At 40.0% G+C, this 18419-nt stretch overlaps 1 protein-coding gene across 1 annotated transcript in view; it reads right to left on the bottom strand.

Moving 5' to 3' along the window:
• Positions 1 to 450: 450 nt before the first annotated feature.
• Positions 451 to 18419, bottom strand: part of tnmd (tenomodulin) — a 93915-nt gene continuing 75946 nt past the window's right edge. The window contains exon 7 of the mRNA XM_010896024.4: positions 451 to 2036. Coding sequence (XP_010894326.1) covers positions 1827 to 2036 — 210 coding nt within the window. The 3' untranslated portion in view covers positions 451 to 1826. The remainder of the gene's footprint in view (positions 2037 to 18419) is intronic.

The following is an 18419-nucleotide window of genomic DNA, read 5'->3' as shown; positions in this document are numbered from 1 at the left end:
GAAGCAGCAGCGTATGAAATATAATAAAATGGAGATAGGACTGTGTGACTGTAACACAGGCCCCCATATCAGTTATCCAGAGTTTCCGGTATAAGGATCATTGATTATTTTGTTATGCTGTTTATGCTTTTGGTGTTTTCATGAGGACATCTTTTAGTAATATTTCTTATGAACAGTCCAGACATCCCAACCAGCAAAAACGCATTTCAGGGATGTGGCTTCACCATCTGAATGGAATTGGTAGGCTGTCCCTCAATTGTAAAACATTTTGAAGTGCATCATTTGAATACATGGTATTTGGCTTTTATAACCCAATATGTGGTACCCACATTAGGAAATCCCTTAGCTGTCAGGTGAAAGTCTGCTAGTTATCACAGAAAATGTCTTAATATGGATTCCGTATACCCTAGTACATTTACCAATTACCACTGACACAACGTGAGTTTTTGGACATTAGAAGCAATTTAGTTTCAAGATTCATTTTAATTGCATGTAATTGTTGATCACTTATGCATGTCAGGACATCACATCTTTCCTGTTGTTGGCCTAACTATTCTGGTAGATTGACTCTTCAGGGCATACCTACTGAGAGCAAAGGAACAACAGGAGAATGGACTGATTACTGTGCAGTAAGTGTGGCACTAACACAGGCATGCATCTCATATAGTCAAAGAAATATAGAATAAAATGCTAAAAGGTACATTGAAGGAAGGTGCCTAATAAGAATTATATTTATAGCCATTCTTTCATTATACATTGTTGAGTCATCTTGATAATTGAAAAACAAGGTACTGTGCTGTATGTATAGCTCCTCATCAAATACAATGAACATCATTTCAAGGGAAACATGCTAACAGTGGAAAACAACAGCAAAAAATAGATACTTCACCAAAAAGGGGGCATTACGTTATTGTAAGCTGTTGACAGGGAGCAACCCACGTTTATATACATTAATTGTTGGTTGTCATTTTCTACAGAAAAAAACTGAAATCAAAAACAATAATGTAAAAAATTAAATATTGTTTGAACTCAGTCCTGCACCACACAGCAAGAAAGAGTCCAAAACATTAAGAAATGCAGCACCAAGAGAAATCTCCAAAAGTAGTCCTTCAGCTACTGTTACAATCCCTTCTAAAATATTGATGTAAAACATTTTGAAAGCCAAATTGCGCTTCAGCGCATAGATGACATGTATAGGCTACATAAACACGATAAAACTGCGAGGTTAACATTCACAGTTGGACAGATTTGGAGATCAAATGCCTTTTATCGATATTAAGTTGCTCCTAAACGCTATATAGACACCAGACAATCAATTTGATTATATTTTGGATAATAATTATGTAACCCTACTAGAACTCTTTTACTATCACAAAGGCTACTATCTACTTGCACTTTAGGACCAAGAGAATGGTCTAAAACATTAAAACTTTTGTGCCTCAGGCAAGCCTAGGCTGGGTTTAAACTCCACAAGTGATCTCCTTGGCGAAACCTCACTGCTGCTAAGAGTTATCAAAAATGATGACACTTGCTAAAGTCTCTGTGTCGTACATAGGTAAGTCACAAAGCTGGCCATCTTTTGAGTCTCTTACTGAAGCGGTTCCAGGTTTTGCGATAAGAACGTATTTCCGTTTGAGCAGACATGCAAGTTTGAAGTGACTGCAACCTCCTCTAACGCGGGAACATTGTATTTAATGTAATTTTAATAACCCTAACTCAGAAATTCTGCTATATGGATTGAATAGAGCCACAAGCTTAAAGAAGAATAAATCCAGCCTAAAACAAACCTGACCTGAAGCACAGTTGAAATTAATTCTACCGTCCAATCAGACTCTCCCAAGCATTCGGGCAATCCACCAATTGCAGGGCATGACAATCTGGCAGATGACACGTCCTCCCTGGTAGTAGTACGGGTAGGGGTTGAAACCCCCGAGCGGCTCATAGTAGCGTTGGCAGTAGCGGTAACCACGACGACAGTACTGGCAGCAGTACCCATGGTCGTCTAGACGGTTATCCAGCTCAATTTCAACGTCTCTCTGTGAAGAAAAAGTGGCAAGTCGATGAGAAGAGGGAAAGAAAGGGAGCGCTTCAAAGAAAGAACGTCAGGTGATATAAAACAGCCCAAGAGGGATAGGGTCATTTCATGAACGTTTAAGAAAATGTGGTCGCTTTGGTACTATTATTAATAGTATTTTGTGTTTTTTGTAACAAATGTTAAGTAAGAAATTAACGTCACAATGAACATCTTCATTTTTCATGCACTGCGCGTATGCCAAATCCAAACCTGACATTGGTCACCAGTGATGTCATGACATGGTTTATCCATGGGCTGAATAATGGTGACATGCTCATGGGGATGGTAGTCATAGACCTTCCACCTCCACACTGAAAAGGAGGTTATGGGATCAGGTCAAGGCACATTAGTCTGGGATTGGCCCAAAACCAGTCTTGAATCACCTCTGAATGGTGGAACCTAAAATGATCCCTTACAATTTCATTGACGAACTCAATGATGTATGTAGCCCCAGAATTGTAAGAGCCAAGAAGGGGCTTATGTCCAACCACCCCATCTTGGGATATGGCTGCACACATGGATATGTTTCCCCCACGTTGCCCAGGCACATGGACAGTTGATCATTGGCCAATGATATTGTGCCAACACTGAGTCGGGTTTTGGCCAGTTCAAAGCCTTCTTTATCAACATAGATCTACTTGTGCTGGTTCACAGAAGCTCAGTTTGTAGCTTTGACCCTGTACAGGGTCTCTCTGAGTTACTCCACTGCCTTGCTGTCTACACTGCTCCGTTTTGAAAGACATTGCCAGAGTTCACATGATTTATAGGAGATCACCTACAAATCTATGGCCTTAGAGTGGTGATTCTGTACTTCTAATTCTGTACATTGTTGGTAAAGAATGGTAAAATACATACAGTATATTCACCAAATGGTTGAGTGATGATCAATTAGGAACAGTGTAAATTGTATGAACATTATTTCAGTATGAAACATGTCTTTCTAAATGGTCCACTGATAATTGATCTTGTTAGTAGTAGTCAGATGTACTTATAGTTTAGTATAAATATTACTAGATTATTGTGTGAATAGTACCAAAGCAAAAAAACTAAACAACTTTAGGTGGATTTGGGAGAGAATCCGAGGTGTACCTTTCTCCTAGATGAACAAGTCCATTCATTCTGCTTTTTTCGCCCCACAATGCTTGTCCGACCAGAAAGTCCTGTGAGTCAACATGTTTTAGGGGCACGCTCACCTAACAACCTCAGTAAGCTTTGGAGGCACCCAAGACAACTGGGGCAGTCACTAGAACACAGTGAGACCAGGAAATCCCTGCTGACAATGTCTGGTTCCCCAGGGGATGGTGGTGCCTGTGGGGCTTCCCAGCCGTTTGTCAGCTTGCAGCACTGTCAATGCCCAAACCAAGACTGTGGTGTTCAATTGGGCGATATGAATTAGAGCAATTTTGAAAATATTTAATAGAGAAAACAAGAAGGTGGAATGCAAAGAATGTACTTCCTTTTTTCAAGGCTACAGCACTGTTGCCATGGCACCTTGAGGAAACCTAGGCAGACAGCGTCTGTAAATGTGTAAATATTTTGTTGTTTCAATTTATGTTACTGCATTTATCATAACTTTTTTGTTTACCAATTTTAAGTGTTATTGTTTTAAAGTAACTGATATAATTAATCCACAGAGTTGTTAACCTATTGGCAAATTAGTTTGGATAACTTCGCTAACTGTAGCTAGCATGTTTGCAATGTTTTAAATGATGAATCAGTAAAGCTCATCTCATGAGTTGACTGTACCACCTACTACTGATATTGTGGTGTTTTTTTAGGAGTTGACCATAGTCCAAAGATCACCTAGTTGGATGCTACACTTTCAGTGGTTTATGATCCAGAAAACATCCAGAAAAGGATGTGGATCAGGAGCTACAGGCCTGTCTGTCTGATTATTCTGTGTACCTGTACCATCAACACTCATCGCTAATACTGACTTTCTGAACTACCTAGAGACCCTGTCTGTTGAAGACCAACTCAACACCTACCACTTACACAACTGCAATTGTTATTGTTTTTAAAATGCTGTATGAGTTATTAATCTCATTGTTAGAATACTGAAAAAATGTTTCTTTTGGCTAACATGTTAAGTGACCTGCGCACCTGGCAAAATCACACATATTATCCCTGTAAAGGAAACAAAAAGAAGGCCAAAAATGATGTCTAAGGAAATGAACAGACAATATTGTGACTGAGAAATTAAGATGGTGTTGGAAAAGCGGGGCCTCCACAATCCAAGTATCAGGGAGAATAAAACATGATATAACACCCTTGACCTTTCTATAATGTTGTTGGTAGCATTACTCTGAGTTTCGCTGTAATCCTGAAACAAGAGTTCTAGTTCCTTTCTGCCAGGGCTATCTTCAATCAAAGTGACTGACGCTTCCGGTTACTGAGGTAATTACACTCTTTCTTTCATCTCTGACCCCCCACCGTAACCCAAGCAAGCAGAGGCAAAATGGCCACCACTCCTCAGTTTCAACCTATAAATTAGAGGCTCTCTGTCTCGGGTGCTCTCCCTTTGACCTTGACTTTAAGTGGATGGCACATTCCTAGAGTAATTAGCCAAGTAATGATTGTCTAACAAGGATGCTTTTTCTTCGCTTGTGAGGACTAGGTGCATATATAGGCCAAATGAAACCCAAACCGTAAATTGGGTAGAATTAATGGCCCTTGGCTTTTCCCATTGTGCCGGTCGTCTGGGCGTGTGCTGTGTGCCCTCTATAGACGACGGCAGGGCTGAGTGCCAGGCTTTTGATCGAGGGCAACTCTGAATTGAGTTCATAGAAGTGCCACTTAACTCACAAACCCTAGTTTTGCAAAGGCCACAGCGGCCCTCTCAGAGATTTGCGGATACACGCATTTGACCATGTTTTCAATCTCCCACCGAGTGAATCTTCAGAGACAATCCAACACTGTCTGGTTAAATAGCTTTGATGAAAAAGGCCAATCGGCCTCCCTTTGAAATGTACCTCTGGGGAAAACAGCCATGATGCTTAACTTATGAGTCAACCATTTGTTACAGTAGAAAAACAGAACAGACATTCATTGAGATTTGGGAACTCAAAATACAAGTTCATTATTTTACACATCTTCAGAACGGCTGGTACTCAGAAAAAATCAGGGCAATGACCCTCATCTAGGGTAAACTATGGGACAGATTGGACTGCTGGCTATGTTGCTGTTTTCTTAATAAGGCAATGGTTTTCATAAGAAATAGTTTACAGGACTCAAAACAGTCTAAGGTCTCAATGATGTTGATTCCAATGCACTGTTAAAATAGTCTCAAAACACGACTGTATAATAAACCATGCCGGAGCTGGTGTTTGAATATAAACTCTAATGTAAGTATTATGAAGAGGAGAAAGTGTTTTAAAACAGAATAGAGGTAGTTTGCTGATGGTTTATAGTCTTACACAGATTGATGAAAACAGTCCATGGAGAATATTATTTAGGAATTCTATCATTATTTAAATGTGTTTACACACCGCCGCACTGTAAAAATGGCCATTGTCATCCTAGAAGTGACTACTCCCACCAGGATAGAAATGTTTCACCATAGCATAAAGATGATCACTCAGAATTACTTTGTAATGATTTGCAGAGTCCCTTCCCTCTAAAAGTTGACCCAAACCATGCCTGGAAAATGACACCACAGCGCTTTCAACCATACATTTCAGACCTGTTTACTGATGTCTTTACCAATCGTCGAAATGCCGATGTACCTTTAGTCACTGTTCCTAATGAAACACTAACCAGTTAAGCAGTCCTGCTCAGCATTTTTATATATGCCACAGAGCATAGGATGATTAATTGCTTGATTGTATCATGCAATACAAACTGTGTGGAATCAATCTGCATTCATTTTGTCCCACCATTATTCAGGTTTTTCCTTTAATTTGTCACCTGTCTTTACATTTTGTGTGATACATTTCAGTTCCAGGTTTTCAAGTTTTCTGACAATCCGGCCTAATATGAGGAAATGCCAGCTCATAGATCCTGACATGATCACGCTTCACAGGGACCCCACTCATCTACTGGGATAAAGAAATACAAATTCCTCAAAATCCACCATGGGCTTCAATTCAAATTAGCCACAGAATCTTGTTTATTATCTTAAATGCTATTACAGTTTTCTTAGTTTGGAATGTTGATTGAAGTGCTTAACACAACATTTGTTGATGATATCATTATCAACTTACTTTATACTACTTACAAATATATGCTTTGGTGGGCAGGTTGTGCTATTTTAATGCTAACCTCAATTAACACGGAAAGGTAGAACTGTTAGCACATCACTACCATTCAGTGGTTGAAGTTGAAGTAAGTCTTTAGTATTATGAAGTTCACAGGTGACTATGGAAGGAATATATATTATTATACAACGTGGTGCCTCATCTAGTGACAAGAAAGAAAAAAAATCTTGACAACCTTGCAGCCATATTTATTTAAACACACCCCCTCCCAATCTTTTTATTATGGAATGTCATGTATCTTGGCATGTGTAAATTCCTTTACATTTTTCACATAACATGCTTATTTACCATAATTTATTGGAATTTTCCAACATAGTGTGACAGAACATGGGATTTTCATGTAAAAAATCGTAACAAACATAATTCACAAACTCAAACAACTTGTTGATATCTTTTATAACAATATGCAACTTAATGTGCTATGAGGCTCAAACGATCACTTTGAATAGCTATCAGAACTGTTGGGGGTAATATTATGTTGAATTATAATACAATCACTTTTTTGATTGTCTTTTAATGGTGGAGGCAAACACAGTATGATGTATTGTATCATGTGTTCTATGAAATCTCTAGCTACTGTTGTTAGATTGAGCACTGTCCTTAACAAAACCTGCCAAACTGGGTTAAACTGTCCAAATGATCAGGTTCGTAAATAAATGTTAAACATTCCAAAATCTACATTTAATGGAACTAGAACTTTACAACCTTTTATGGTAGTGCTCCAAGTTTCTCAATTGTGTGGTATTACAACAAACCATGGAACGTTTTAAAACAATGCAGAAAGATATGTTTCAATACTCCAGCATAGTTATGGTTTTGTCTCTTTTAGGTTGGTGGCAGCTCGGGTGCTACTAGATTTGGTGTTTCAAAGTACTTCAAAGCATCTGTGTTTTTTTGGCTGGTGTTTAGCTACATTCAGCCTCCCAGAAGTTTTGGAGCCAGCATAATAAATATACAACACATATAGCGGAGATGATAAATGGACTAACATACTGCTAACATGGAGGTCTAACACCTTGCAAATGGAAAAAGGATAATATGTAAAAGGTGTTTGATTTATGACTCTGACAAGGGCTAGCAGGTGATTACTGATTGATGATGTTACAAAAATGTAGGGTCATCTGCTGCAAGGGAAGAATAATAATATAAAAACAATACAGGCTGTCAATGCCAATAGATATTGGGCAACGGTCACCAACTCGATTTGGCCTTGTGAATATTTGTCACTACATAGCAAGCCAATTATAGTCTCTGCATTAGGCACTAGATACAAGATAACACATTTTATTTGTATATCATTTAAATGACAATAACAATCGTTCCAATGTCGCTACATGATAAAATCTTCACAGCCTCTGTTAAAATATTTTTTTGTGTTTCTATGTGGATTGATTAGAGAAAATCAGCAAGCAATCAAGCCACATAATAAAAGTCGATAACGGATAATAAAAATGGAAGCTTTGTGGAAAAATGGGGACAGAAATATGCATTATTTCTTAGCATATTTCTCTGATTTCAATATGGAGTTCAGTGTTTGCGCTACTTTTTCCCCCCAACAGTGGGATGGGGGGTTGTGGGCCGACACGCCGGCATTAAAGACACAAAAGGGTTTATGCGTGAAAAGGTAAAACTTCCTCCCTGTACAACAGTCTCTCTTGCCTGTCAACTTCATTTTCTTAACATTATTTTACAATACTGTCTTAACATTCTCTAATAATAACCTAAGCACTCACTCTCAATTAACCATTCTCTAAAAATGTTAATGAATCGCCTCCCAGACCCCTAATAAAAGCCACTAGCTACTAACTAATGAGGAAATATGAAATCCAAGTACAATTTAGTGTGTTGCACTCGGCTTTAAGGAGGGGGTAGAAAATAGTTTTGCTGGAAGTAGCACATAATCCCCCATGATTTGTACATTTTGTAAAATAATTTCACTGCGTCACTGAATAGTTTTTTCGCAAAAAGTATATTTTGTAGATTACCGTGGTGGGATGGAAAATATAGTTTGGTCCAGGGATCTTGAAACTAGTTCCCTTTAGATAACATCCAAGCCAACAACAGGTAGCTATAACAGGGTTGCTACACAACATTCAACGCGTTGTAATGAGATTACTGTAGATGGCTAACTAATAGCTATACAGTAAAGAAAATAATGATTCCAATCCCTTCATGGCTGGTTGCACTACGGTATTTGAACTGCGCTATGTAAATCGATAGAGAGGAATGTGTTAGTGGTCGGTGCAGTTCGTCCATCACAATACAACCATAAGCAGTTTTACTTTTGGCTTACTATAATGTTGCTACCCAAGCTTGTACCCAGCAAAGTTTTAGTCTAGCTATACAGTACCTATAATGAAAACAATGATGCCAATCACACCATGGATGGTTCGTTTCTTTAGAAAACAATGACAGTTGAATAGCCAATAACCACTCTATGTGAACTACGCTATGTAAATTGAAAGCAATATGTTCCTTGGCAATGTAGTTCGTCCATTGCAATATAACCATAAACTGTTTCATTTTATGCTTAATACTACATAACTAGCCCACTGAAGCTTGTAGTATGCGAAGTTTCAGTCTATCATGAATGAATCCTTATGCCTAATTTATTTTGTCCGTGGTGCGAGTTGACATGGCAGTCCCCGTCTCTACTACACTATTTAACAATATAGAAAGGCTGCGCTGGCCATAGTGGAATGGCTTTTTTTGAACGCTTCCGCTTTCAACAACGGTATGTCGCTTATGTGTGAATGAGCAAGGGCGGGACAATGTCAGCTGCCTCACGTTGTCACAAGCGGAACGGCAAGTGATTTCACCGCTGTTGTGTGAATGAAGGGTTTCGTCGAAATTAAATGCAGAGAATAACGCATTCGATCAGTGTGCATTGTATAGCCTACTAATAGAGGACATGGCAGAGTTGGAACAATTAGTCAAGCTATATTACAGACTTTCTTTCAGTACCAAAGAAATACTATCAACTTTGGCTAATTATGACAGAATTATAATTAGCATACGAACTTTAAAGAGAATTTGCAAGCGGCTAGGTCTTTTAAGAAGAAAAAATAAGTCCAATTTGCGCGATGTACTCGCTTTTGTCCAACATGAATTGACAACCAGTGGACAAATTCAAGGTTATCGCTGGCTTCACCTACGCGCGATTCATCGAGGTTTCGTGGTTTCCCAGGATACCATAAAACGGATTATTAAACTTTATTCTCGATATTTAATGAGTTTATTCTCAAGATTGTATTTCGACTTTTTTCTCAAAATTTAACGAGTTTAATCTCGCATTATAATGACTTTAATCTCGAGATGGTTTTATTATTTGTATTATTGCTTGGCACTAATCCTCTTCCGTAGATATGCTACACGTGTGAATATAATTATTGCAACCTTAAAATGGGTACGCCTACCTCTTAGAAAGTACTAAGCAAAAAAAAATAATGTTGTATTAGTAAAATCTATATTGTAAATGAATAAGGCCTACTCAAATTAGTTTTAGCAGCATTCCCTGTCCACCTCGGTTTGATTATGCCTCACTCTCTGCTTTCATGTTTCAGCACTAACGTTACAAAGCTGTCTGTTGCTTACCTTATTAGTTCACTGTCTTCAGTACTATCCTCAGGACATCAACATTTAACTTTTCATTTAACATTTCCAAGATGCACCTCCATAGGAATAGGTTGGCATTACGGACACACCATAGATATAAAATACAGGATACAATTATCTAGTCCCAGAGATAGTGGTTTAGCACCTTCAACCACAAAAAAACAACGATGAATCTCTTTATGCTTTGTCAACATGTGTTAAGTCAAGCTAACATATAAATAGACAATAAGGCCAGAGAATATTTGGTATATGGCTAATATACAACGGCTAATGGGTGTTCTTAGACATGATGCAACACGGAGTGTCTGGATATAGCCCTTAAGCCGTGGAACATTTGCCATTTACCGCAAACCTTATTATAAACCAGTTATGCAATTAAAAGTGTAACTATACCCGGGCCATATGGTCAATCAGCATTCAGGACTCAAACCACCCAGTTCATAATGTCTGATACAACAAAGCTTTCATTCAATTAGCATTCAGTTTTCGAACCACCTTGTTTATAATATACAGTAAGTTTCTCACTCACGGGCAGCACAAATTGATTTAGATTGATTTAGCAGGCACTACACATGATCGAAGGATACTGCAGGGTTTTCTAAACCTCTCCACTGGTACACACAATTAAATTAGTCTAAGGCATAAATCTGTTGTGCCAGTATATCGGTTAAAACTAAAATGTGAAACTTCTCGAGAGGCCCAGATAGAGGTTTGGGAAACCCAGAACACGTACTGTTGCATTCTACAGTAAACTAGCTTTTTTGGCTGCCGTGGCCCCTTGTCTAAGCGTCACTAGAGCCCTTGATTTTGTATTAGTTTTTCCTTGGCTTCTCCCTCCACCCGTGCACCAACTATTCTTCAGCTGGAATAATCATTAAAGTAGCAGTGACAGAGTTTGTGAGATATATAGGGCCGACCTTTAGTCACAGCTGCCAGGGTGTAGCGTTCGCATGGCGCTGCTGCCCCCTGGGATATCTCTCTCCGACTGAATATCATCCAACAGCGCAGGAAGATCAGCATTACTGACCTTGACCTAAATTGGGGAGGGATAAGCCTTTGAATATGATTGGCCAGTTACCCTCTGTCTTCATTTATGATTGGGCAGTTATCCTCGGTCTTTGAATATGATTGGGCAGCGGGATTTGGTCAGTAATGCCGTCACCCACGCTGTATTGTAAACAGGTCCAGTTCTGGGCCGGTTGGACGCTGGCGGTCAGGTACTGTAGTTGGTGGGGAGCCATGGCGTCTCTCTGTACCTACGCCCTTGTTGGCAGCCCAGGCTGGCTGTAAAACAACAAGGCTGCCCATGCATGAGTGGGCAGTGATGGCTCACAGGAGACCAAGGGTAAACAGCCGCTGTAAATACCTCCACTGCTCCCCAAGCGGGGGCTACGCCAAGCTGTAAACACAGACGCTACCCGGGCCCGCGTGGCTCAGTTGGTAAGTGCGTGGCGCGACGCCAAGGACGTGGGTTCATACTGTAAGCCTTAAAAAATGGACGGGAGTCCCATCGAAAAAGAAGCAGCATATTTAAGCAATACAGTTCATTCATATCCACAGAAATGACATGCAATGTAATGTTACTATGTAAACATCACCATAGGACATAATGTAGTGATGCTACCTGTGTGGTCAAAGGTTGTATAGCGTTTTGTGGGCGGTGGAAGGCAGGAGGAGGACTACAGAAAGGACTAGGTCTATGTGGGCATCAACAGCAACTTCAGATGGCCCAATTATAACTAGCTGCCTCCCCTCCATCAGTCACAAAGGCCATTGTTATCTCTGACTGGCTGTGGCCTTGGAATGGGCCGGTTGGTGCTTTACCTCTATATTACCTCCGCAGATAGAGGTGGAAACATTTCGGATGGAGAGCGGGTTTCATCTCCCGGGCTGCTTTAATTACACAGCATCGCGGTCGGGCCATAGAAGACAAGGAGGAAGAAAGGAGGGAAGGGAGGAGAGAGGGTGCAGGCATGCAGGTATTCTCGGGTCCACCCTGATAAATGGTGAAATGACGGTTGTGTCGGTGGGTGGGTGTCTGTGTGTCCTGGTCTTTTAGAACTCACACCTATTCTTCTTTTTCTGGAACTGACTTTTAATGCTTACATATTCTGGTTGTGTGTCTGTTCGACTGCAGTACTGTGTTGTGTGTGTGAGAGAGAGAATGTGTAAATGTATACTGCGCCTACCTACATGTGCCGTTCCAGCAATTAGGTTCCAACTTATTTAGAATTTTAACTTGGTAAAAAGAACAACCACCCTGATTTTACTTTTCTTTTTTTTACAATTAGTCACATGCTCAAAACTCGTTGGTTAAAATTGAACAACAAGGTAGGATTTTTTTCCGCAAAAAACAACTACAGCATTTGGCAATTATTCACTGGTCAGAAAGCACTTCCGCACCAATGCCCTTCCGAATAAAAATATGAAAAATGGAATTACAGTGGGGCAAAAAAGTATTTAGTCAGCCACCAATTGTGCAAGTTCTCCCACTTAAAAAGATGAGAGAGGCCTGTAATTTTCATCATAGGCACACTTCAACTATGAGAGACAAAATCAGATTTTATTTCTACAGAACATCACATTGTAGGATTTTTTATGAATTTATTGGTAAATTATGGTGGAAAATAAGTATTTGGTCAATAACAAAAGTTAATCTCAATACTTTGTTATATACCCTTTGTTGGCAATGACAGAGGTCAAAAGTTTTCTGTAAGTCTTCACACGGTTTTCACACATTGTTGCTGGTATTTTGGCCCATTCCTCCATGCAGATCTCCTCTAGAGCAGTGATGTTTTGGGGCTGTCGCTGGGCAACACAGACTTTCAACTCCCTCCAAAGATTTTCTATGGGGTTGAGATCTGGTGACTGGCTAGGCCACTCCAGGACCTTGAAATGCTTCTTACGAAGCCACTCCTTCTTTGCCCAGGCGGTGTGTTTGGGATCATTGTCACGTTTCATCTTCAATGCCCTTGCTGATGGAAGGAGGTTTTCACTCAAAATCTCACGATACATGGCCCCATTCATTCTTTCCTTTACACAGATCAGTCGTCCTGGTCCCTTTGCAGAAAAACAGCCCCAAAGCATGATGTTTCCACCCCCATGCTTCACAGTAGGTATGGTGTTCTTTGGATGCAATTTAGCATTCTTTCTCCTCTTTTGGTTTCATCTGACCATATGACATTCTCCCAATCCTCTTCTGGACCATCCAAATGCTCTCTAGCAAACCTCAGACGGGCCTGGACATGGCACTGCAGGATTTGTGTCCCTGGCGGACACAGTAGTGTGTTACTGATGGTAGCCTTTATTACTTTGGTCCCAGCTCTCTGCAGGTCATTCACTAGGTCCCCCCATGTGGTTCTGGGATTTTTGCTCACGGCTCTTGTGATCATTTTGACCCCATGGGGTGAGATCTTGCGTGGAGCCCCGGATCGAGGGAGATTATCAGTGGTTTTGTATGTCTTCCATTTTCTTATAATTGCTCCCACAGTTGATTTCTTCACACCAAGCTGCTTACCTATTGCAGATTCAGTCTTCCCAGCCTGGTGCAGGTCTACAATTTTGTTTCTGGTGTCCTTTGACAGCTCTTTGGTCTTGGCCTTAGTGGAGTTTGGAGTGTGACTTTTTGAGGTTGTGGACAGGTATCTTTTATACTGATAACAAGTTCAAACAGGTGCCATTAATACAGGTAATGAGTGGAGGACAGAGGAGTCTCTTAAAGAAGAAGTTACAGGTCTGTGAGAGCCAGAAATCTTGCTTGTTTGTAGGTGACCAAATACTTATTTTACAGAGGAATTTACCAATAAATTCATAAAAAATCCTACAATGTGATTTTCTGGATTTTTCCCCCTCATTTTTTCCCTCATAGTTGAAGTGTACCTATTACAGGCCTCTATCATCTTTTTAAGTGGGAGAACTTGCACAATTGGTGGCTGACTAAATAGTTTTTTGCCCCACTGTACCCGTTCCAAAAAAAAGCCTTGCTAACGTTAGCTTAGGGTTCCTGGTAGCTAGCTATAGACAGTTCTAAGTCTAAGTCTTTCACTTCCTTCGTTTTCGTAGTGTATGCTGTAGTAGACAAGGGAGGAATTGACTGTTTGTAGTCCTGGTCTCTAGCTGCCATTACAGTTTCTTACAGTAAGTGAACTTTGACATTTTCACTTAGGGGTGTACTCACTTTTGTTGCCAGTGGTTTAGACATTAATGGCTGTGTGTTGAGTTATTTTGAGGGGAAAGCAAATTTTGCACTGTTATACAAGCTGTACACTCACTACTTTACATTGTAGCAAAGTGTCATTTCTTCAGTGCTGTCACATGAAAAGATATTATCAAATATTTACAAAACTGTGAGAGGTGTACTTCTATAATCATCCAGGTAAATTGCACATTCACAAAATAAGCCTTTTTTTTTTTTTTTTACTGAAGAAATCCTACCTAGTATAGCTTTAACAAAGTTATGTTGGCGCTGGTGTTAGGGTATCACCAGTGGTGTAGTCTACGTGATACGCAGGTATACGCCGTATACCCACTAGGAAAAGTCAAGGATTTCCGTATACCCACTTACAAAAGCGCGAAGATACGTAACAACATCGTTGTGACAGAACGTTCTCATTTTCATTCATAAATTCACCCCGTCTGTGTTGTGAAGCACTGACACTTGGACCTTTGAGGCTTCCGTGGCGGTGCCCTGGTTACCTATGGTTACCTTATATACCGTATATATGTCAATGAACGTTACTAAGCAACAACAAGTTGTTTCTCGCAACTAGCTAGCTAGGTAGAGCAGAGCCAATGAAACGTAAACAGACCCAAAAAACACTATTTCAGTGTTTTAAAAAGTCCGTCCCTGAAGCTACTGCCGCGTCGGGTGACACCGCAGATCATGACGACCGGATTACCGTTACAGAAAACCAGCCCGACAATCCAACCGCAACGTTACTGTTACCTGGTAAGTGACAGTATCATAGATATATTGTTTTATATCTATGGACAGTATCTTATATGATGTTGTGTGTGTGTGTGTTTTAAAAGCATTGAAAAAGTCTTAAATTTGATAATCTCAGGCCTTAAAAGCCTTGAATTTGGTATATAAAGTCTTGGATTTCGTTACAAATGTCTTATATTGTTTGCCTTCCCTTGGATTAAGTTCATACCATAACTGAATGAACTGTTACTAATGTAGGCTAATTAAAAACTGACCGGAGCGAGGACCGAGACACAAAGTAAACACGCCTCTCTGACCGGTACCGGGAGGGGGGGTTAGCTCGGTTAAACTGATCGGCGGATGTGCGGAATGTGTCGGGTGTGTCGGAGCCAGGCTGGCCACTTGGCGCCTTCAGACAAAGCTCAAGGTAACAGGCAAACGGCTTATTAGCTAGCCAAACACAGAGCGGCTCCATTAATCTGCTCTTATAACAAACCGAGCATCTGTGATCCGTGCAGGACTTCACTGTGAGCGGACTGTTTAGAGACCATGTTACCGGCAGGTAACGTTAAAGGTTCGCTGCTACTGTAGCGGAGCTGCAGGTAAACCAACAGGGCTCTCAAGTGTCACACATTGAGCGTGACAGTCAACGTAAAAAGCAAACGGGGCTCTGTGTCTGTCAGACGGTCTGAGATTTACCCTATCAGCAGAGCAATCACGTAATGCACAGCAGACTATGGTGCAGGTAGATTATTGTTATAGTTTTTTTTAGGTACTTTATTTCTCTCAAAATATCACGACTCCTCCAAATCTCAGAGAACACGGATATATTTTGAATGTGCACAAAGTTTTGAACATGAGCAGAAATCTTGCTCAAAACACATCTGAAATATTACAGTCCAGGGGTGTATTAATTCATTAAAATGAATGAATTTATCATTGAGGTGAATAATTGTCATATGCACATTAAAGGAGGTTACTTCCTCAAAAAAGGTGTCACTCTTGTCCTTAAAACTTAAGAGCCCTGAGTAAACGCTGACCTGAGCTATATGTTTTCAGTGTTAAACACAGCTGCAGGTATTCATGCACAACTGTTGTTGGTGATTTACAGAGGTGGAAGATCGTGTATTGCAGTAAAAGTAGAAAAAAACAGTGTTGTAGAGTTACAAATTACTTGTCAGTTACAAGTCCTGCATTCAACATTGTCCTTAAGTAATAGTACAAAAGTATTATCAAAATATACTGTAGGCTACTTAAAGTACCAAAAGTAAAAGTGCTCATTATCAGTTTAATATATCTTATTTTATTGGATTATATTATAATCCAATAAATTGTATTAAATGACTGATACTTTAAATATAACTGTTATATTAACTCGCCTTAAACTTGAGACATTAGTTAATGAGTGGCCTGTTGATACCTTGAACCTGTTATGGATGGATAATCTCTAAGGGAAGAGCATGGCTGGTTTTCTTAGTGTGTGATGTCCTGTGGTGTTCAGGTTCAGTTGCATTTTTCAAAAAGTTAAATATGTCTCATCTGTTCTCAACTTTAAGTGTTTTTCCAGGGCTTTCAATAAACGCCATCAATACTGAAGCAGTTGTCCGTGTATACTAGTTTGTATATGGAAACGTCACAGTGCTTAGTGTATGGGGTGTTGCTCTAGGACAGGTGAGTATGAGGCTGGGAGGGGAAATCACAGTATACTCACTAAAAAAATATAGACCACACCACTGGGTATCACGCAGATTGGCTGTAGGTGTTAGGGTATCACTGATTGGCTCTTGGCAGAACAAATGTTTACAAAAAAGGTTGAATCATAACGCTGTATACAAAAAACAGCAAAGAGAAAAACATGAATCTCTTCATCAAAGCAATTCTGCTGTTTAATAACTGTGTAACTTTCTCGATAGTACTGAATACTAACATTGACTAACTAATTAATCATTATGTTTAAGCAAACAAAATGGGGCCCCCCTGGGCCTGGGACAACATCCCCAGGACCCCATAACCCCCCCCCCCCCCCCCCCCCGTCGGCATCACCGGTTAAATGAATCACTAATCCCATAAAATAAATTATCTTTAGGAATGAATCGCAAAGCAACAGATTGACCATGTTTTACTATGATGGTGAAATGTGGAGCATTGTTTTTGTTTTGATTAAGTGGGTTGAAATCTTTCTAGAAGTGACAGAGTGTTGAAGGACAATAAGACTTTTGCAAGCCTTTGTGTGAAACAATCTGTTCTATTGAATTATAATTTGCTGCACTTAGACAGGCAGCCCAACTCTGATATTTTTTCAGTCAGGCAGCCCAACTCTGATATTTTTTGGTCTTTTGAAAAATCAGATCTGTAAGTTTCACAATTGAATTTGGTGCATTTGATAAATAAAATGTTATTTCAGATGAAAGGGTACTACATTTTAATGTAGGCTTTTATCATTCACATTTGGTGCACAATTTATACTTAAAATGATCAAAGTCATTATTTTTGTGGAAGGAACTATGTGTATGTGTGTGTGTCTGTGTGTGTGATTGTATGCAGGTTCCAGCACGTGAGTATGTCGAGGGTAATTAATTGTAGAGTACAGCCCCTCAAATGCACAAAAACGATGGCATTTTGGCCTCTTGACTCCTTTCTTTCCTTGATAATTATGGCATGATTTATAAATGTAGCTTATTATCTATTCAATAATGAGTGACCTTGGAGGTGCCGCTTTGTGTGGTACTTACTAGCTCCTGCCTTTGCAAAAATAAATTAAAACAAAAATAGTTGGGAATGGCTCCGGATGAGGCTGTGGGGAAAGAGTTGCTGCCTTTGAAGGCTAGATATTCCTCTCCATTAATGGACAGGCATTAAGGCAGTCTTAAGCAAGGCAAGTTCATTTAAAAGATATATAGAGCAATTTCTATGCCCTGTGGTCCAGCAAGACAAGTCTGTTTTATGCCATGGAAGTCAGCATCAATTAGCAAGTGATTTCCATGCAGGAAGCAAGAAGACTAAGCACCACTATCTTATAGTGGTCCTGGTGTGAATCCGGTATTTCCATTATTGTGCAACAAAAAGTATTTGATACACTGACGATTTTGCAGGTTTTCCCACTTACAAAACATGTAGAAGTCATTTTATTGCATGACATAAGTATTTGATACATCAGAAAAGCAGAACTTAATATTTGGTACAGAAAACTTTGTTTGCAATTACAGAGATCATACGTTTCCTGCAGTTCTTGACCAGGTTTGCACACACTGCAGCAGGGATTTTGGCCCACTCCTCCATACAGAGCTTCTCCAGATCCTTCAGGTTTCGGGGCTGTCGCAGGGCAATACAGACTTTCAGCTCCCTCCAAAGATTTTCGATTGGGTTCAGGTCTGGAGACTGGCTAGGCCACTCCAGGACCTTGAGATTCTTCTTATGGAGCGACTCCTTAGTTGCCCTGGCTGTGTGTTTCGGGTCGTTGTCATGCTGGAAGACCCAGCCACGACCCATCTTCAATGCTCTTACTGAGGGAAGGAGGTTGTTGGCCAAGATCTCGCGATACATGACCCCA

Source organism: Esox lucius, chromosome 4 (assembly GCF_011004845.1).
Source record: "Esox lucius isolate fEsoLuc1 chromosome 4, fEsoLuc1.pri, whole genome shotgun sequence".
Lineage (NCBI taxonomy): Eukaryota > Metazoa > Chordata > Actinopteri > Esociformes > Esocidae > Esox > Esox lucius.
The sequence above is the reverse complement of the archived record's forward strand: the minus strand, read 5'-3'. Positions and strand labels throughout refer to the sequence as shown.